This window comes from Myxocyprinus asiaticus, chromosome 24 (genome assembly GCF_019703515.2).
Source record: "Myxocyprinus asiaticus isolate MX2 ecotype Aquarium Trade chromosome 24, UBuf_Myxa_2, whole genome shotgun sequence".
Taxonomy (NCBI): domain Eukaryota; kingdom Metazoa; phylum Chordata; class Actinopteri; order Cypriniformes; family Catostomidae; genus Myxocyprinus; species Myxocyprinus asiaticus.
In genome coordinates this window covers 244,749-267,328 of record NC_059367.1, presented here as the reverse complement: position 1 = coordinate 267,328, position 22,580 = coordinate 244,749, and the positions used below count along the sequence as shown (strand labels likewise).

Here is a 22,580-nt window from a genome sequence, read left to right as displayed (position 1 = left end):
ACATCTTTATTAACACCGCCGATCAGATAAAACATCTTTATTAACACCGCCGATCAGATAAAACATCTTTATTAACACCGCGGATCAGATAAAACATCTTTATTAACACAGCGGATCAGATAAAACATCTTTATTAACACCGCCGATCAGATAAAACATCTTTATTAACACCGCCGATCAGATAAAACATCTTTATTAACACCGCCGATCAGATAAAACATCTTTATTAACACCGCGGATCAGATAAAACATCTTTATTAACACCGCCGATCAGATAAAACATCTTTATTAACACCGCGGATCAGATAAAACATCTTTATTAACACCGCCGATCAGATAAAACATCTTTATTAACACCGCCGATCAGATAAAACATCTTTATTAACACCGCGGATCAGATAAAACATCTTTATTAACACCGCCGATCAGATAAAACATCTTTATTAACACCGCGGATCAGATAAAACATCTTTATTAACACCGCGGATCAGATAAAACATCTTTATTAACACCGCGGATCAGATAAAACATCTTTATTAACACCGCAGATCAGATAAAACATCTTTATTAACACCGCGGATCAGATAAAACATCTTTATTAACACCGCCGATCAGATAAAACATCTTTATTAACACCGCCGATCAGATAAAACATCTTTATTAACACCGCAGATCAGATAAAACATCTTTATTAACACCGCCGATCAGATAAAACATCTTTATTAACACCGCGGATCAGATAAAACATCTTTATTAACACCGCGGATCAGATAAAACATCTTTATTAACACCGCGGATCAGATAAAACATCTTTATTAACACCGCGGATCAGATGAAACATCTTTATTAACACCGCGGATCAGATAAAACATCTTTATTAACACCGCGGATCAGATAAAACATCTTTATTAACACCGCGGATCAGATAAAACATCTTTATTAACACCGCGGATCAGATGAAACATCTTTATTAACACCGCGGATCAGATGAAACATCTTTATTTACACCGCCGATCAGATAAAACATCTTTATTAACACAGCGGATCAGATAAAACATCTTTATTAACACCGCCGATCAGATAAAACATCTTTATTAACACCGCCGATCAGATAAAACATCTTTATTAACACCGCGGATCAGATGAAACATCTTTATTAACACCGCGGATCAGATGAAACATCTTTATTAACACCGCCGATCAGATAAAACATCTTTATTAACACCGCCGATCAGATGAAACATCTTTATTAACACCGCCGATCAGATAAAACATCTTTATTAACACCGCGGATCAGATGAAACATCTTTATTAACACCGCGGATCAGATAAAACATCTTTATTAACACCGCCGATCAGATGAAACATCTTTATTAACACCGCGGATCAGATAAAACATCTTTATTAACACCGCCGATCAGATAAAACATCTTTATTAACACCGCCGATCAGATAAAACATCTTTATTAACACCGCCGATCAGATAAAACATCTTTATTAACACAGCGGATCAGATAAAACATCTTTATTAACACCGCCGATCAGATAAAACATCTTTATTAACACCGCCGATCAGATAAAACATCTTTATTAACACCGCCGATCAGATAAAACATCTTTATTAACACCGCCGATCAGATAAAACATCTTTATTAACACCGCCGATCAGATAAAACATCTTTATTAACACCGCCGATCAGATAAAACATCTTTATTAACACCGCCGATCAGATGAAACATCTTTATTAACACCGCCGATCAGATGAAACATCTTTATTAACACCGCCGATCAGATGAAACATCTTTATTAACACCGCGGATCAGATGAAACATCTTTATTAACACCGCCGATCAGATAAAACATCTTTATTAACACCGCGGATCAGATGAAACATCTTTATTAACACCGCCGATCAGATAAAACATCTTTATTAACACCGCGGATCAGATAAAACATCTTTATTAACACCGCGGATCAGATAAAACATCTTTATTAACACCGCCGATCAGATAAAACATCTTTATTAACACCGCCGATCAGATAAAACATCTTTATTAACACCGCCGATCAGATAAAACATCTTTATTAACACCGCCGATCAGATGAAACATCTTTATTAACACCGCCGATCAGATGAAACATCTTTATTAACACCGCAGATCAGATAAAACATCTTTATTAACACCGTAGATCATATAAAACATCTTTATTAACACCGCGGATCAGATAAAACATCTTTATTAACACCGCGGATCAGATAAAACATCTTTATTAACGCCGCGGATCAGATGAAACATCTTTATTAACACCGCGGATCAGATGAAACATCTTTATTAACACCGCGGATCAGATAAAACATCTTTATTAACACCGCGGATCAGATAAAACATCTTTATTAACACCGCCGATCAGATAAAACATCTTTATTAACACCGCCGATCAGATAAAACATCTTTATTAACACCGCGGATCAGATAAAACATCTTTATTAACACTGCGGATCAGATGAAACATCTTTATTAATACTGCACAGAACTTAACAGAAGATTATATCATGTGCTGAGTATATGACAATTACATAAATATATAAAATAATATATGGCTTGATGATAATTAATGATTATATTATTGCAGCTGTACAGATGATTGACTGAATATAGATCACTGTGTATATTTACATTCATTAATTCATCTTTAATTCAAAGTATTATTTAAGACTATTAGTATAAGATCATATAGAGATTAATGGATAAATGACATATCACACTCTCCGCACTTTATTTTTTAGGCATATTTTTTAATCACATTTTTTAATGAACACAATTTACTTGAAGACATTACAAACGATGTTTTGAAAAGCACTATACAAATAAACTGACAGGACAAACATTTACAGTGTTTTCCTTCAGTATGATGTTGTTAAAGAGTCTCTGTGATTATTGAATTCATCATCATCAATTATTTCCTTCTGCTCAAATGACACGTGACGTCAATGTGCAGACAATCACGCACAAATGCAAAAAGAATGAAAAATATTTATTTGAATAATTTCTTATTATATACATTATTAAACTGTATATATTTCTTGAGATGAAATATGAATGTTGTTGTTACTTATTTTTAAACATTGAACGTCCCATTTAAAAAGGTCAAAATAACAGTTACTGTAATAAATCTGAGGTAGCTCAGTATTAGCCACTAATGTCATTTAAATAAATGGATTTATATTTTTGCAGAAACTATGATTTTCATGGTGAATGCATATAAGGGCTGTAAATTCAACCTAAGAATGAGAAATGTAAAAATCAAATATACTGAAGCATTGCTATATGAAATAACTTGCATATTTTAAATAATAAATGTTATCAATGTGAGCAACATGTTTAAATTCAGTGCATCCTTTACTGTGTGTTAAAGGTCAAATTAAGGTCACATCATCGGTGTTTAATAAAGTAAAAACCCTCCAGTGATCTGCATTAACACAAACTAACAGCCTTTTACGTTCTGGAATAAGTTGTGCAAAATACCAACTTGAATATTTGGCCATATGTCCTTTTAAAACATGCTTTATACACCCCCCCATATAACAGACTTGCAAGAAAAAATATTTTATACTTTATTTTTTGTTGCAAAAAAGAAAATACATGCACCAATTTAAAACCAAAGCAAAACTATTTGCATAAGAAAAGAGAAGACAAATTATATATAAAATACTCTGAATACATACAGTAAAAGACCAGCAATATAATTTAGTCATATACAGCGTCATTGAGATATTTCCCTACTGGAATGTTTGATAAAGCACTATAAACACATATGACCTCCGAATACTGTAGAGAGACAGACACACACACACACACACAGATGCACACACACACACACACACACACACACACACACACACAGATGCACACACACAGATGCACACACACAGATGCACACACACACACACACACACACACACACACACACACACACACACACACAGAGAGACAGAAGAATGAAATAAATTCTTCATTTACAGTCATCACACAGTACCTTCATTATCTATATTTGTTTGTGGTAAACACATTTTGATTGATTGTGTACAGCGTTCACTATTTAAATGACGGCAGGTTTGGCACTTTGATGCTGATGTCTCCGATGTTGATGTTCTTGGGCATCTCTGGGAGGTTCATGTTTTTTACGGCCGATACGGCACGTGCCGGAGCTCCTGCGATACCAGCCTGTACGTGCAACAAACACACAGTTAAACACGGAGAAAGTGTCGCACACAGCACACGACTCGATACACAAACACACACACAATCACAGTCAGTCACGCTGAACGATGCAAAACACTGACAGACTCGGGACATCACAGCTGTGCGCATGCAGGATCTCACACTTCACCTGAAATCAATATGATGAATTCAGTGGTTTCATTTGAAAATAAAAGGGCAGAATAATGAAGGCGTGAGATTTTGAAAAGCAAAAACGACAAAAGCCATGAAGAGAGAGAAAGCAGATCAGACTGAAGCAGAAATGAGTTCAGATGAAATGAAACAATACTTCAGAAACTGTTTAAAGCAAAAATGTTAACTGGTTAACAGGTAAGTTACCTTAAAATATACGGTATAAAATGACAATACGTTTAACAAGACAATACATGTAATTTTGTAGTAAAAATATTGTTTTTTTAGATGTAAAAAGTATAATTTTACTGTATTAATGGTAATGTACAGGTGCATCTCAATAAATTAGAATGTCGTGGAAAAGTTCATTTATTTCAGTAATTCAACTCAAATTGTGAAACTCGTGTATTAAATAAATTCAATGCACACAGACTGAAGTAGTTTAAGTCTTTGGTTCTTTTAATTGTGATGATTTTGGCTCACATTTAACAAAAACCCACCAATTCACTATCTCAAAAAATTAGAATACATCATAAGACCAATAAAAAAAACATTTTTAGTGAATTGTTGGCCTTCTGGAAAGTATGTTCATTTACTGTATATGTACTCAATACTTGGTAGGGGCTCCTTTTGCTTTAATTACTGCCTCAATTCGGCGTGGCATGGAGGTGATCAGTTTGTGGCACTGCTGAGGTGGTATGGAAGCCCAGGTTTCTTTGACAGTGGCCTTCAGCTCATCTGCATTTTTTGGTCTCTTGTTTCTCATTTTCCTCTTGACAATACCCCATAGATTCTCTATGGGGTTCAGGTCTGGCGAGTTTGCTGGCCAGTCAAGCACACCAACACCATGGTCATTTAACCAACTTTTGGTGCTTTTGGCAGTGTGGGCAGGTGCCAAATCCTGCTGGAAAATGAAATCAGCATCTTTAAAAAGCTGGTCAGCAGAAGTTTCTTGGTAAATGGGTGCAGTGACTTTGGTTTTCAAAAAACACAATGGACCAACACCAGCAGATGACATTGCACCCCAAATCATCACAGACTGTGGAAACTTAACACTGGACTTCAAGCAACTTGGGCTATGAGCTTCTCCACCCTTCCTCCAGACTCTAGGACCTTGGTTTCCAAATGAAATACAAAACTTGCTCTCATCTGAAAAGAGGACTTTGGACCACTGGGCAACAGTCCAGTTCTTCTTCTCCTTAGCCCAGGTAAGACGCCTCTGACATTGTCTGCGGTTCAGGAGTGGCTTAACAAGAGGAATACGACAACTGTAGCCAAATTCCTTGACATGTCTGTGTGTGGTGGCTCTTGATGCCTTGACCCCAGCCTCAGTCCATTCCTTGTGAAGTTCACCCAAATTCTTGAATCGATTTTGCTTGACAATCCTCATAAGGCTGCAGTTCTCTCAGTTGGTTGTGCATCTTTTTCTTCCACACTTTTTCCTTCCACTCAACTTTCTGTTAACATGCTTGGATACAGCACTCTGTGAACAGCCAGCTTCTTTGGCAATGAATGTTTGTGGCTTACCCTCCTTGTGAAGGGTGTCAATGATTGTCTTCTGGACAACTGTCAGATCAGCAGTCTTCCCCATGATTGTGTAGCCTAGTGAATCAAACTGAGAGACCATTTTGAAGGCTCAGGAAAACTTTGCAGGTGTTTTGAGTTGATTAGCTGATTGGCATGTCACCATATTCTAATTTTTTGAGATAGTGAATTGGTGGGTTTTTGTTAAATATGAGCCAAAATCATCACAATTAAAAGAACCAAAGACTTAAACTACTTCAGTCTGTGTGCATTGAATTTATTTAATATACGAGTTTCACAATTTGAGTTGAATTACTGAAATAAATGAACTTTTCCACGACATTCTAATTTACTGAGATGCACCTGTATATTATGTTTAAGACAGTACATGCACTTTTTACTGTAAATTATTGTTAAAATTATGATAAAAAACAACAATCGGCATTCCCAGAATTCCCCGCATGCCCATCACATTTGATTATATTTTATAGGAATAGTTATGTTTCTTCTTATTTCTAATATCAGTTCTGTACATTGGGATGTTCCATGTTATATTTTATGTAGTTTAATGTTTATTACATTATTTCAGTGTCACGTGTTACCCTGATGGTGTTTTATGTTTGTATCTCTACATGTGTATTAATTATTGCTACTGGAATGGTCACTCTTCATCAGTCTACACTCCATACCTCATAATGATAAAGCAAAAACCAGATTTTTCTTAACATTGCAAATGTATTAAAAATAAAAACTGGAATATCACATTGACAGTATTCAGACCCTTAACTCAGTACTTAGTTGAAGCACCTTTGGCAGCGATTACAGCCTCGAGTCTTTTTGGGGTATGATGCAACAAGCTTTGCACACCTGGATTTGGGGATTTTCTGCCATTCTTCTCTGCAGATCCTCTCAAGCTCTGTCAGGTTGGATGGGGACCATCGGTGGACAGTCATTTTCTGGTCTCTCCAGAGATGTTCGATTGGGTTCAAGTCCGGGCTCTGGCTGGGCCACTCAAGGACATTCACAGAGTTGTTCCTAAACCACTCTTGTGTTGTCTTGTCTGTGTGCTTTGGATCATTGTCCTGTTGAAAGGTGAACCTTCGGCCCAGTCTGAGGTCCTGAGTGTTCTGGACCAGATTTTGATTAATGATATCTCTGTATTTTGCTGCTTTCAGCTTTCCTTCAACCCTGACCAGTCCCCCAGTCCCTTCCGCTGAAAAACACCCCACAGCATGATGCTACCACCACCATGCTTCACCGTTGGGATGGTATACTGAAGGTGATGAGCGGTGCCTGGTTTACTACAGACATGACGCTTGCAATTGAGGCCAAACAGTTCAATCTACGTTTCATCAGACCAGAGAATCTTGTTTCTCACCGTCTGAGAGTCCTTTAGATGCTTTTTTTATGTGTCTTGCACTGAGGAGAGGCTTCCGTCTGGCCACTCTGCCATTAAGCCCAGATTGGTGGAGTGTTGCAGTGATGGTCGTCCTTCTGCAAGTTTCTCCCATCTCCACACATGATCTCTGGAGCTCAACCAGAGTGACCATTGGGTTCTTGGTCACCTCTCTTACCAAGGCCCTTCTCCCCGATTGCTCAGTTTGGCCAGGTGCTCCCAGCTCTAGGAAGAGTCCTGGTTGTCCAAACTTCTTCCATTTAAGAATTATGGAGGCCACTGTGCTCTTGGGAATCTTCAATGCAGCTGAAATGTTTTGTAGCCTTCCCCAGATCTGTGCCTCGACACAATCCTGTCTCTGAACTCTGCAGGTGTTCCTTTGACCTCATGGCTTGGTTTTTGCTCTGATATGCATTTTCAGCTGTAAGACCTTATATAGACAGGTGTGTGCCTTTCCAAATCATGTCCGATCAATTGAATTTGCCACAGGTGGACTCCAATCAAAGTGTAGAAACATCTCAAAGATGATCCAGAGAAATGGGATGCACCTGAGCTCAATTTCAAAGGGTCTGAATACTTATGTCAATGTGATATTTCATTCTTTTATTTTTTATAAATTTGCAAATCTGGTTTTTGCTTTGTCATTATGGGGTATGGAGTGTAGATTGATATTTTAGCATAAGGCTGCAACAACAAAATGTGGAAAAAAATGAAGGGGTCTGAATACTTCCTGAATGCACTGTATATGTGAGGAGTGGCTTCAGTTTAAAACAAATATGACAGTAAGAAATCTCGCACAGGTGATTTCCAATGTAAGTGGAAATGTTGTAAACAGACGAGTCTAAATGAATCCACAGCATGTCTATTTACTTTCACAATCTTCAGTTGAGTCTCATGTGATATAAAGAGCTGTTTATGATGCAGATCTACTAGAATAATCTGATATTCACAGACATTTCACAAACATCAGAATTAATCTAGTACAAGCATCTTTTCAAGGTTAGTGTCACTTCAGTCAGAACTCAAGTAGACCGTATCTACTCACTAAACTAGAGGATTACACAGTTAATCCAAACGGGTCAGTCCTGCTGATATAAATCCAATTAAACTCAGATTAATATCCATTTAGTTGATTTGTTTTCAAGCAGTACAAACGGTGTCATGTTGAGTTCATAAAATCTTTATTTTCTGGTTGAATGTAGTTTATGAACTATGCAAATCTTCAGTATGTAATTAGTATGTGACGTCTGTTTTACAGCCAACAAATGATGCTTAAACATACGAATACACAAATGATGACTTATTAAAATGAAACTACAAGTACTAACTAGTACACAGAACAGAGTAAAGACTGACTAACTGAGAGCAATCTGATTTCAAACCCGCTTTACATGTGTAAAATAATGAGATGTACTGTATTAATCAGTTACTAATAATCAAACGCTCTTCAATCAGTCAAGCCTTTACAGTCATCTGTTCAGCTGTAGCAATGCATTATGGGACAGTGTTCAGACAGAGAACAGAATCTTGTACTTACCAGATGGAATCGCTCATAATTAAACCAACAATACTTCTGTGATCTACACTGGTGAAATCTATCTGTACGTGCTACACGTCTACTGGATTAATTCTAGAGAATTCCACAAAATATTGACATAATTCTGCTCTATTCTCTCCTGTGATCCTGAGGACCAACATTCACACCAATTCACAACTACAACATTATATTACAATAAACTACAGATGAGCAGGACAAATGTTTCTACAAATATCGCTCTATATTTTGCTCTATTGTGTTAATGCCACTTGTTTAATCATTATATTAAAAAATATATATATTTCTAATTGATTAACATCAGTCGAGTGACTTTATAACGACAATTCTGCTCATTTGTGGGTTATTATTTTATTAGGCTTCAGTCTTCTATTATCTGAATTTCTCTAGTAAACACCAGAGACTCATCATGTGAGTATACAGATCATGTTTAATGAGAGCTCATTTAGTGTTTTAATGGAGGATTTGAATGTTGTTCCAGAGGATGACACTGTATGACAGTCATTAAGTGGAATTCAGCAGTACCTGTATCTACCTGTCCTGTCTGGGACACTGAAAGATAAATGTCTGTAAAGAGAGAAATGCACAGAACTGCAGACAGTCAGGAGAGAGTGAAGAGACAGTTACGGCAGATTTAATACAGTTTATATTAGAGAGACCCACTGAAGACACAACACAGATGTCACTCGTTTACAGCTCAATCAGTCATTATTACACAGAGAAGATGATTCCCCATTGTTCTGTTTGAGTGGACAGACACGTCAACGTTCACTCAACCAATGCCGTTAGTTTGGGACTACTGTATCTATTTGAATTAATCCCAATATTAAATCTTAAATCCTTAGATCACACTTTTAACCCTTTATAATGCACGTCAATCACTCATGTATGTGACTATAAATGTCTGTGATTGTCCACTGGCTGGTAAATGTTGATATTTCACTCAGCAGTGATTGAGTAGTATAATGGAGAAGTTCAGCACTGTGTTTAGAGTAAACGTTTGATTATAATGTGTCCAAAGACAAGATCCACACAATCCATTTTTCATTCAATGTCTCTTTTTATATCCTTTGTTTTTACAGTTAGTTGATCAAAAACAACAAAAATAGAAACATTTCATTCTAATAAAGAAGCCGTTCAACTCCACTCATTAATATGCGCTCAATGAAACAGTTCTGCGAGATGCTCACTGAACTGACGGTGTTCTTAAAGAGACAGTACCATTTTAACACTCGTTCTACGAATCAATGTAAATACTTCGGAACAGCATAAATTATGCATTTAAACAATGAACATGTTACTATATATACAGTATATATAAGCTATCCCATTTCAAGGATTTGTACTTTAATATTTAATATTAATATTTTCATATTGTACCTAGATAGAAGGTCCTCTGTATAATTAACTGCATTAGTTAATGAACTGGAATTTAATCGAATTGGGAAATCAGTACCCAGCCCTAATAATTACTGTGACTGTCAATCAATTCAATTTGAGTGAAACTACAGGCCAAACAGAACAAATGCAAGAATGAAATGTCATCACAAAGGTCGGAGTTCACTCTGTGGTCAGTGCCAGTCTACAGTGGGTCTTTAAATGAGGAAACAGAGAGAGAGAGAGAGAGAGAGAGCACATTCACACACTGAACATGATTCAGCTGTCAATCAAATCTACTGTATTAGTTCATCTGACCGTTAACAATTAGAACATTTTAAAAAAAACTAACAAGAAACAATGGGGTCATATTTCTGTTCAACACTGTCCTACAAACATCATATCATACATGACGGCCAATCAGAAAAGTTTGAAGACGAGCTGCAATTAAACTCTGAATTTACATCAAGTGTTACTAGAAACATTCAAATCAGAGAGTGAATCTGTGAAACATCAGAATAAACTCATCATCACAAATACACATCCTGATTTACAAAAATATAAAATTAGGGAGTCCGGATGACATCACAGGGCTGAGAGGTTGCACAGGTGTGAGCTCCCGCATCTTTTGACTTTATTTCTAATTTTAACTTGACTAACAGTTATTTTCACTTCAACCTGATATTTAAAAGCAGTCCATGCCTAGCAATGAGGGTGTTGCCATATCGGCCGACAAAGGCCCTAAACGTCAAAGAAATTTGCGAAGTAGACATGCTGACACGGCGACGCAGGATGGCGGCTCGTGCAACTGCGGTTACTGTGTCGGCAAAGTATTGGATGAAAAACTAACCAAATTCACGAATGCCCTGGACGTTATTACATCCCAGATGGAGGACAACACCAAACTTCTGAATGAAGCCAAGTGCCGAGAGTCGGACATTCAAGACAGCATGGTTTCAACAGAAGGCAAGCTGAAATAAACCGAAAGGAAAGTACAGATGCTGTCTGAAAAGTTGGATGATTTGGACAACAGGTCGAGGCGGGACAAAATACGGATTGTAGGGATGGAGGAGGGAATGGAAGGCCATCAGCCCATTGCCTTTTTCGAGTCCTGGCAACCAAAAGTTCTGAAACTAGATACGAAGAGCGGCCGCTTTAAAATTGACCGGGCCCACAGAAGCCTCGGACCTCAGCGGAGCGACAGACCAAGGACAGTGCTCATCAAACTTCATAACTTTGCCGACAAACAATGTATAATGTCTGCAATGAAGGTTAAGCGCCACCTGACGGTTGATGAACAGAGAGTGTATACCCAGCAAGACTTCTCAATTGTCAAAGAAAAATGACAGAGCTTTAATAAAGCATGCGAACAGCTGATTCAGCGTGGCATTCGCTTCACCATGCGCTTTCCAGCAGTACCCTGTTTCACGCATGAGGGTGAGAAACATTAATTTCACTGTGCAGAGGAGGCCCAGGCCTTCCTAAGTGGACTGCCCTGAACATGGGATACTACAGCTCTACATACAGCACCTGAAGAGTGCTTGTGGCCTAGATTATCTGTATGTTAGGTCTAAATCACGTGACTACTCATCCTGGTGAGTTATTTTCATTTATTATTTGTCTAGCGATTATAACTGGTGTTACAGTTGGCATATGAGGGTTAAATTAGGCTTTAATATCGAATTTGGTGAAGACTGTGTGTGTATGTGTGTGTGTGTGTGTGTGTGTGTGTGTGTGTGTATTATATATATATATAGGACTATAATGGGCAGACCAATTTTGTTCGGGGTCTCCGTTCTAGTCACTGATGCAGGAGGTAGGGGGCTTGTTAAAAGGTGATGGCTAATTTTCTAATTCCAGTATGTGGTTTTAATTTGTTCAAATGTTTTGGCGTCACTGGCATGCCTCTTGGTGTCATTGAAATATTTGAACATTTGGTTTTGAGGTTTAGATGCCGGTTGGCAGTTTGGTTCATTGTATTCTGTTTGAGGTTGTGGTTTATTATAAAGAACCTCGATACCTTGTTCTTTTTTGTTCGGGAGGTCTTTTAAATGTGGACAGTGATTTGTTTATTTATTTTTGTCGGATACTTACTCAACAAATATGGACATGCAGAATATCCATGCACTCTCGGTTGCCTATCATGCACTCTTCAGATTTACATTTTATAGCTCACCATCTCACTCCAACTCACTCCTACAACTTTACAACAGTAAAATATGAGTGATATTAAAATTGTTTCCTTGAATGTTAAAGGGGTCAATCATGTAGTTAAGAGACAGAAAATAATTTCCTATTGTAAAAAAAGAGCAGGCTCAGATTGCTTTACTGCAGGAGACCCATCTGACTGATGTGGAGCACATGAAGGCGGGGATGGGTTGGCCAGGTCTTCTGCTCTTCCTTTAACTCACATAGCAGGGGCGTGGCTATTTTGGTACATAAGAAGTTACATTTTAGGCTTGAGGAGATGATAAAAGATAAAGGAGGTCGTTATATCCTAATATCTGGTCAGTTGTTTGGAGAACAAGTGCTCATTGGTTGTGTTTATGCCCCAAACACATGTGAACCTCCTTTCTATTTGGAATTAATTGCTGACATATCATCATTTACTACTAATCACTTATTTATTGGGGGAGACTTCAATTGTGTAATTGACTCAAAGCATGGACCTTAATCCGCCAAGAACTACAGCTGCAACAGGCAAGACTGCTAAATTAAAACAACTTTGTGAAGATTTGGGCCTGCTTGACGTATGGAGAATCATGAACCCTAAAGTGAAAGATTTTATTCACGCCCCCATAAGTCATCCTCTAGAATAGACTTTATGTTTGCTTCCAGACATATTCTGGACAGAGTAAAAAACTGTGACATTGGCATATGTGCTTTTTCTGATCATAATTCAGTCTGGGTAGTGTTTTCCCCACCTCATGACCACATGATTCGCCATTGGCAATTACATCCAGCAGTGCTGAGAAATCTGAAGTTTCTAGACTTTTTATAAAAAGAATGGGTGCTATTCATGGATTCTAACAAGCAGCCAGACATAGATCCTTCTCTATTATGGGAGACAGCAAAAGCTTACATGAGGGGGTCAATAATATCTTACAACGCAGCACAGAAAAAACAGCTAGAGCTGGAACGCTCCATCAGGGAGCTGGAGAACAAATTTAATACTGCCCCTTCTCGGGTTTTGTGGATTAGATGCAGCACCTTCAGCCCTGAATCAAATCTGTGTCCTTCACTAGACAGAGGCTATACGAACATGGCAACAAACCGGGCCCGTTTACTTGCTCGGTTGGCCCGAGGAAGAAATGAAGCATGTATCATCTCATCACTAAAAGATGACAGTGGCAAATCAACTCATGATTCAAAACAAATTAACACCATTATGAGACAGTTTTATCAGAAATTGTACTCATCAGAGAGTGGATCCTCAGATGATTTAAGACAATCAATTCTAGACCAAATTGAACTTGCATGCCTTTCTGAAGAACAACAGGAGGACTTGAATAGACCAGTTACCATGATAGAAGTGTTGGAGGCAATCAAATCCTTACAGGGTGGTAAGGCTCCAGGCCATGATGGGTATAGCCCAGAGTTCTACAAGAAAATGAGCACGTTTATTTTAACAGAAATGTATATCGACCGATTTAACAAAGGTTGCCTTTCTGCCCCTTTAAACATGGCATATATACCCCTGATAAGAAAACAAATAAACCACCTGATGAATGTGATTCTTACAGGCCTGTGAGTCTTATAAATATGGACTGTAAGATACTGTCCAAGTTGTTAGCAATGAGACTTATAAATCCAGATCAGACAGGCTTTATTCAACATAGATTGTCATACTCCAAATGTCAGAAGACTGCTTGATGTAGTACAGTTTGCCCAAATATCCAAAACACGGGTCCTTGCCATTTCTTGAGATGCCGAAAAGGCATTTGACCGTGTCGAGTGGGGACACATGTTTAAAGTTTTGGACAAATTTAAATTTGGAGAAGACTTTGTGAAATGGATAAAGACTATTTACTGCTCTCCAGATGCTCGTGTCATAACTAATGGTCTCCGTTCTTCACCTTTTTCACTGGGACGAGGTACGAGACATGGGTGTCCTCTTTCCCCTCTCCTTTTTGCATTAATACTTGAACCCCTTGCTCAGACAATCAGAGCCCACGCTGATATACACGGCATCAGCTTAGGTCAATCAGTTCATAAGATCGCACTACATATGGTTTCAGTCCCAGCAGTTCTAAACATTATTAACTCATTTAGCACAATATCAGGGTATAAAGTAAATTATAATAAATCTGAAGCAATGCCACTCGGAGGCACTGAACGTATTGGCTCTCGTTCTAATTTTCCTTTTAGATGGGCCTACACAGGTCTTACATATCTTGGAATTCGGTTTTCACCAGATATATAAGAAATGGGATATTAAATTGAAGTCCACTTATTAGGAGTATCAAAGACGAATTAGTGCGGTGGCATAACCTTACGATCTCATGGATGGGTAGGATTAATCTCATTAAAATGAATATCCTCCCCAGAGTATTATATCCCATGCAGAGTTAATGTTCTATAACTGGGCCTGCCATACAATCTGGACATGAGTGCATTCCCATTTAGACTCGCAGCCCTTGGTGCATGAGTGGGCGGTACTTCCATGTTCTTGTTAAGTTTGCTCACAAGCAGTGAGCAAACAAACTCTCACTGGAGAAAAAAAAATAACACTATACTGAACAATACTGTTCGAGTTTGGAAAGAGATGAAGTTTGCAGCTTACCATCAGCTCTGATGCCATTAACAAAATAAAGACTTCCTCCCAGGTGCTCAAAAATCTATATTTCATACATGGCATGAAAAGGGGGCTAAAGTGATTGCCGACCTATTAAAGGACAATATATTGATGTCATTTAACCAGCTTAAGGAGCAATTTCAGCTTGAAAGTGGTCATTTCTGGGGATATCTCCAGATTCGGAATTTTATTAACTCCATATCTTCAAAAATCCACACAGGTGTTCCTGTATATGGCGACATAGACCTCTTTCTTCTTAAACTGAAGGATACACAGCACCTGATTTCAAATGTGTACTCTCTTTTATACTCATTGGAACCCAGTGGTATTGATCATATTATCCATACATGTGAATAGGATCTCAATGATGATTACATCGATGATGATCCATTTACTTGTAATAGAATGGGAGACTCAATATAATATACTACTTCGACTCCACATTACTGCACAAATTCTTAGCTAAATGGATAAGGATCATTCTCCTATATACATTAAATGCCTAAGTGAAATCAGCACTTATATGCATTGTTTTTGGCTCTGTCCTGCCATTGCAAAGTTCTAGAATAATGTGGCATGAAAAATAGGAAAAAAAAAAAAACTCCATTTGGCAAAGATCCGGGGTTCTTTTTACTCAGTCTTCCCCCAAAACAGATCACTGTCACAGCTAGACAGTTTTTACTCTGTGACAAGCTATTGTTTCTAGCTAGAAAATGCATCTTAAACCAATGGATTCAAGTTAGGCCCCCATGGCTTAGTCTCTGGTATCAAGAGATCTTTAAAGTGTTGCCTCTGGAAAAGTTAACAGCCATTATAAGAGGAGATGTCACCATTTTTGAGCAGACATGGCTGCCAGTATTGGAAAATTTACCGGTTAGTCTGCGGGATGTAGTATTTAAGGGAAGATACATGTTTGACTGAGCACACATTTTCATTAGCCCCCAGAATATAACTTCGGTTTCACAAGAGGAGCATGATACGGCCGAGACTTCTAACTTTCAGACTTGTCGGATATTAAATTGTCCTATATCGTATATTACAATTTGTATGTTATTGCTTTGTGTGAGGGTTTTTATTTTTTTGTGCTTTTTGTTATTACATGTATTTGTGTATGTACGCATATGGGATGTGTATGTGAAGTGATGTATAAACATACATGTAAGTGTACAGTGTTGTATGTATATATACACTGGCAATTCCTGCTCAGTTATTGTTTGTTCATTTTTTCTTTTTCTGTGTTAAGTAAAACTCAATAAAAATATGCTGATATATATATATATATATATATATAATAACTGAATGAAATCTGTCTGTCAGAAACTCACTTGCATTCAATGTTTATAAATGTGCTAATAATAATATTTAATATGAGAATAAAGATTTTAACACAATATTAATTTGATTGAATCAGTATCATTTATCAGTGTGTGAACTGAAAATCTGCATCATCACAACAATATAAATGATCAACTTCCTGCTCTGATGAAAATGAATCAGTTGTGTTTGGAGTCACAGCGACTCTCGAGTGAATGATTCACTGTGAAAATGAAGCTTCATTCAAATGATGCAGAGCGACTCGACTCGAGTGTTCATCTCACAGGCACAAGCCATTAACTCCACACGCACGTGAGTTTAATCTTTAATTTCATCACAGACGAACAGCCGCAGTGCACACACACAACACAGACATCGCACAACATCCTTCTGTGACACACACTGACCTCTGACTTCTCCATCTTGTTCTGTGCATCCACCTGTGTGATGATTTCACTCATGTTCGTCTCCAGCACCATCCCGCCCATCACCATCTCTGCCAGAATATTGTGAACCTACACACACACGCACGCACACAGACACGCACACACGCGCACACAGACAGACACACAGACAGGCGCGCACGCGCAGACAGACACACACACACAGACACACACAGACAGACACAGACAGACAGACACAGACAGACACACACACACACACACACAGACAGACACACACACACACACACACAGACAGACAGACACACACACACAGACAGACAGACAGACACACACACAGACAGACAGACACACACACACACACACAGACACACACACACACACAGACACACACACAGACAGACACACACACAGACAGACAGACACACACAGACAGACAGGTAAACAGAGTGAACAGAAGTAAATTTAAAGTCCTGAATGTGGAATGTTTATATATATATTTAATCTTCTGTGTGTATTAAAGAGGCCATATTATGTTTTTTGGGATTGTACCTTTCCTTTAGTGTGTAATATAACTGTTTGTGCATGTCAAAGGTCTGCAAAAGGGAGTTATTCCCTCCCACAGACAACACTGCTCAAGAACTGTAAGAAACAGTGCTGTTTGTAGTCCAGACATTTCTTCCGTAAAGTATCTACGTCACTATGTAACACATTTGCATAATGCCCGCCTACGGGCTACTTTGGCCCGCCCTCAAACAAACGTAGTTACAGCCGAGGCCAGGATGAGTTGGGTTAGATGCTGTTTTCTTCACAGCGAATGCAAAACCTCTTTATTTGGACTTCCAAAGGCAGACAAATTGAAGTATCAGTGGTTAAAATGTATTTTAATTATTTACCAGTACAACCACAACCAATGCAGGATTTTCAAGAAGATTACTCCTGAAAGATGGTGCAGTTCCCACTTTGTTGGAACAATCTGGCACTTCAGGATCACAACCTGTAAGTATGCTTGAATATTTGTGGATTTATCTGCTACCAAGTGTTCATATGCAGAGTTTTGTGTTGTAGTTATGGTGTATACCCAGTGCACAGCTGTAGGCCTCTGCTAACCTGCTAGCTAATGTTATTGTGTTGAAATAGTTTTGCTAATCAGCCGCGGGCCCACTTTTCCCTACAATTGTGTAGAATTATGCAGATTTTTTGTCATTCTTACTATCATGAATCATGATCAAGTGTGGAGATGGATTTATTTTTACAAACGGTAATTTTACATCTGCAATCCACACTAGTGCTCGGCTAACTTGCTATGTAATGTTATTGTTTTGGTAAGGGTTTACTATTCAGCTGTGGGCCGGCTTTTACCTAAATCTGTGTAACAACATGGTCAATCTCAAGAGTCTTATATAATTATATAATTCCAAGCTGTAATGTTACAGCCGCTATCGGTAATGCTCACTAACTGGGAGTAAGCCGTTGTTCTCCGTTCATATCTCTGGCGACAAAAGTTCGGCTTCACCCATTCCAGCAAAAGATGACTAACTTAGATGCACTACGTGTCTTTTACTTGAAGCTTTGTCAGGTTCACAATAATCAACAGTGTTCTTGTAAGAAAGCTCCAAAATTAAAACTTACCACTGTGAAACGTCCTGCTCAAATCATGCTTGCGAAGGTGTTTCGAGTCGATCAGCTTGTTCCTCCAAACTTTCATTATTTCTTTCATTATTGGACTCGGGTTCGAACTGGTACAGCAAAAACCGACGCCACTGTTACCATAGTTACAGTAGTGTTTACAGCTGCCCAGGAAAACTCAGGAGCTGAAACTCGGTTATGGTAAGGGACGTTACATTTCCAACACACGCTCTACGCGGTTGGCCAATCACAACAGACTAGGCCAGCTGACCAATCAGAGCAGACTAGGCTTTTCGGAAAGGGGGGCTTTAAAGGGACAGGAGTTAAATCAGAGCGTTTGAGACAGAGGATGAAGAACGGGGAAAAGAAATGTACAGTATGAGAAAAATAATGTGATTTTTGAACATTAAAGCATGTTAACCTATTCTAGTAGACCCCCAAAATAAAATCATGAACCTGTAAATTAGCATAATATGGGCTCTTTAAGAGTAGATTTGGCTCAGAATAAAAGTGAGCTGCTGTTGTGTAGCAGTGTGTAATTCAGTGGCAGTCAATGACAGTGCAGGAAGTAGTAAATACACCTTTACCTTATCCATATGAAAGATCAGGTCGAGTTCACACACATTCTCAAAGCATTTATCCAACGTCTCCACTAACACCTGCAGAGATCAACACAAGTGTGTGACATCACAACGTATTTCATCAACAATAGATCTGTGATCTACACTTGTATAGACACTAGATGTAAACATTACATAAATTAATGATTTTAGTGTGATAAAATCACTTACTAACCTTTTCTGTGCAAACTGATATCCAATACCAAAATTACAAGTATTTTCTCACAGTCAAATCATGTTAACACACGTGTTGTTTATGTCTTTCAGCTATACATTTGAAACAGTGAGTATTTTAATGTTTACAGATTGGATTTTAACAAAACTATTCTTATGGCAATCATAAAACTGTTGTTAACTGAGCTTAACTTGCATTGCACCTGGAATATTCCATGAAATCCATATGATCAGTGAGTTTCACCTGAATGAGATCCAGAATGCCGAGTTCACTCTCTGATGAATCCACACAGAACACAAAATACAGTGTGGCGTAATGTCTGTAGATCAGCTTATTGTCCGACCCACCGATTAACCTGAACACACACAAAAGACACAAATAATACACAATGAGCTATGTGACATTATTAATTATAATTTCATAAACATACATGTGTGTGTCTTACATTCCCCCCTCGAGGAAATTACAAATGTTCTCGTCTCTTTTGGACACCAGATGAAAAGTTTCTCTAATAATCTGCTGTTCTGTGTCTTCAGTCTGTTGGAGAGAGAGAAAAAACACACATTATAATGAATTAAATATCGAAATGAACGTCAATGGAAACATGTGACGCCTTGTGCAGTTCCTCAGTCTGACCAGCAGATGTCGCTGTTTCACTCGGTACATTAATGCCACGCTGGCAAATCTCATGTGACATCATGAGTTTATGACTGAGAGAGAATGTGACAAGAATACAACTTCCCCAAGCTTATTATCAGTTCTAAAAGCTGTACAGAGAAAATATTGTTTATAAAGAGAGAAAGTTCTAGATCTGAGGCGAGTTTGACCCACTTTCACTCACACACAAACACTCACACAGACAAACACAGACTCACACACAGATAAACACACACACACACACACACAGACAAACACACACTCACAAACACTCACACAGACAGACACAGACTCACACACAGATAAACACAGACACACACACACAAACAAACACACACTCTCACACAGACAAACACACTCACAAACACTCTCACACATTGTCACAGACAAACACACACTCACAAACACTGTCACACAAACACACACTCACAAACACTGTCACAGACAAACACACACTCACAAACACTCTCACAGACAAACACACACTCACAAACACTCTCACACATTGTCACAGACAAACACACACTCACAAACACTCTCACACACTGTCACAGACAAACACACACACACACACACACTGTCACAGACAAACACACACTCACACACACGGTCACAGACAAACACACACTCACACACACGGTCACAGACAAACACACAAACAAACACACTCACAAACACACTCACAGACAAACAAACACACACACACACACACACTCACACACACTGTCACAGACAAACACACACACACACTCACACAGACAAACACACACACTCACACAGACAAACACACACACTCACACACGGTCACAGACAAACAGACAAACACACACTCACACAGACAAACACACACTCACACACTCACACAGACAAACACACACACTCACACAGACAAACACACACACTCACACAGACAAACACACACTCACACACACTGTCACAGACAAACACACAAACACACACACACTCACAAACACACTCACAGACAAACAAACAAACACACACACACACACACACACACACACACACTGTCACAGACAAACACACACTCACACAGACAAACACACACACACACTCACACAGACAAACACACACACTCACACACGGTCACAGACAAACACACACACACACTCACACAGACAAACACACACACTCACACAGACAAACACACACACTCACACACTGTCACAAACAAACAAACACACACACACAGACAGACAGACAGGACAGACACACACAGACAGACAGACAGGACACACACACACAGACACACACAAAGACAGACAGACAGACAGACACACACAGACAGACAGACAGACACACACAGACAAACAGACAGACAGACAGGACAGACACACACAGACAGGACAGACACACACAGACAGACAGACAGACACACACAGACAGACAGACAGATAGACAGGACAGACACACACAGACAGGACAGACACACACAGACACACACAGACAGACACACAGACACACACAAAGACAGACAGACAGACAGACACACACACACAGATAGACAGACACACAGACGGTTTGTGTTATTTTATGTTCTGTCTTTGACACAACTCAAATATTTGTCCAGGAAATATTAAATTCAAGGACAACCACATTAAACTATTTTTTTATTAATGTGTTTAATATCATGCGTTATAATTAATATCTCTTAATCTCTTCACATATTTTAAAAAAGAACTGTTAAATACTTGACAGATCAATTCTTCGCACTGACTTACAATGATTAATGCACAATAATGTTTATTAAAGCAGACATACGCACAATATTCATCTTTAATATAACAATACTATTAATAATAATAATAATAATAATTAAAAGCAGACTGTTACTCACGTAATGCTCGTAGAATTTGGACAGTCGTGGTTTTCCATGATTGTTAAATATCAGAATGGCTTTTATCATGTTTACCGAGTATGATCGGGTCCAGCTGCGGCTGAACTCGTCTATTTTTATAGACTGATAATATTCAAATAATCAATAACCAGAAGCTGACACTCACGGAAGAGCGCGTGCCATCAGAGTGACTTCCGCTACAGTGAGAACATCGCAATGACGCAGCGGCTCTTTCAAAATAAAAGTCATCAAGAGCGGATTTTACAGCTTTATACAGATCTTCAAAATAAAAGTCATCAAGAACGGACGCTACAGATTTATACAGATCTTCAAAATAAAAGTCATCAAGAGCGGATTTTACAGATTTATACAGATCTTCAAAATAAAAGTCATCAAGAGCGGATTTTACAGATTTATACAGATCTTCAAAATAAAAGTCACCAAGAGCGGATTTTACAGATTTATACAGATCTTCAAAATAAAAGTCATCAAGAGCGGACTCTACAGATTTATACAGATCTTCAAAATAAAAGTCATCAAGACGCGGATTTTACAGATGTTATACAGATCTTCAAAATAAAAGTCATCAAGCGCGGATTTTACAGATTTATACAGATCTTCAAAATAAAAGTCATCAAGAGCGGATTTTACAGATTTATACAGATCTTCAAAATAAAAGTCATCAAGAGCGGATTTTACAGATTTATACAGATCTTCAAAATAAAAGTCATCAAGAGCGGATTTTACAGATTTATACAGATCTTCAAAATAAAAGTCATCAAGAGCGGATTTTACAGATTTATACAGATCTTCAAAATAAAAGTCATCAAGAGCGGACTCTACAGATTTATACAGATCTTCAAAATAAAAGTCATCAAGAGCGGATT

At 38.3% G+C, this 22,580-nt stretch overlaps 1 protein-coding gene across 1 annotated transcript; it reads right to left on the bottom strand.

Annotated features, from left to right (window-relative positions):
• Window positions 1-3,932: 3,932 nt before the first annotated feature.
• Window positions 3,933-21,900, bottom strand: LOC127414588 (AP-3 complex subunit sigma-1). Its single transcript, XM_051652722.1, has 6 exons — window positions 21,694-21,900; window positions 19,627-19,718; window positions 19,425-19,536; window positions 18,974-19,045; window positions 16,764-16,871; window positions 3,933-4,227 (listed from the first exon to the last, which is right to left on the bottom strand). The coding sequence occupies exons 1-6, from the start codon at window positions 21,760-21,762 to the stop codon at window positions 4,099-4,101; spliced, it is 582 nt and encodes a 193-aa protein (XP_051508682.1). The 5' UTR covers window positions 21,763-21,900; the 3' UTR covers window positions 3,933-4,098.
• Between the last annotated feature and the right edge of the window lie 680 nt (window positions 21,901-22,580).

Excerpts from the sequence above, each read along its gene's own strand:
- LOC127414588 (XM_051652722.1), bottom strand. The coding sequence starts at position 21,762 with ATGATAAAAGCCATTCTGATATTTAACAATCATGGAAAACCACGACTG. Across the intron at positions 19,537-19,626 it reads AATTTCCTCGAGGGGGGAAT|GTTAATCGGTGGGTCGGACA; the intron begins GTAAGACACACA and ends GTGTGTGTTCAG. Across the intron at positions 16,872-18,973 it reads TGATCTTTCATATGGATAAG|GTTCACAATATTCTGGCAGA; the intron begins GTAAAGGTGTAT and ends GTGTGTGTGTAG.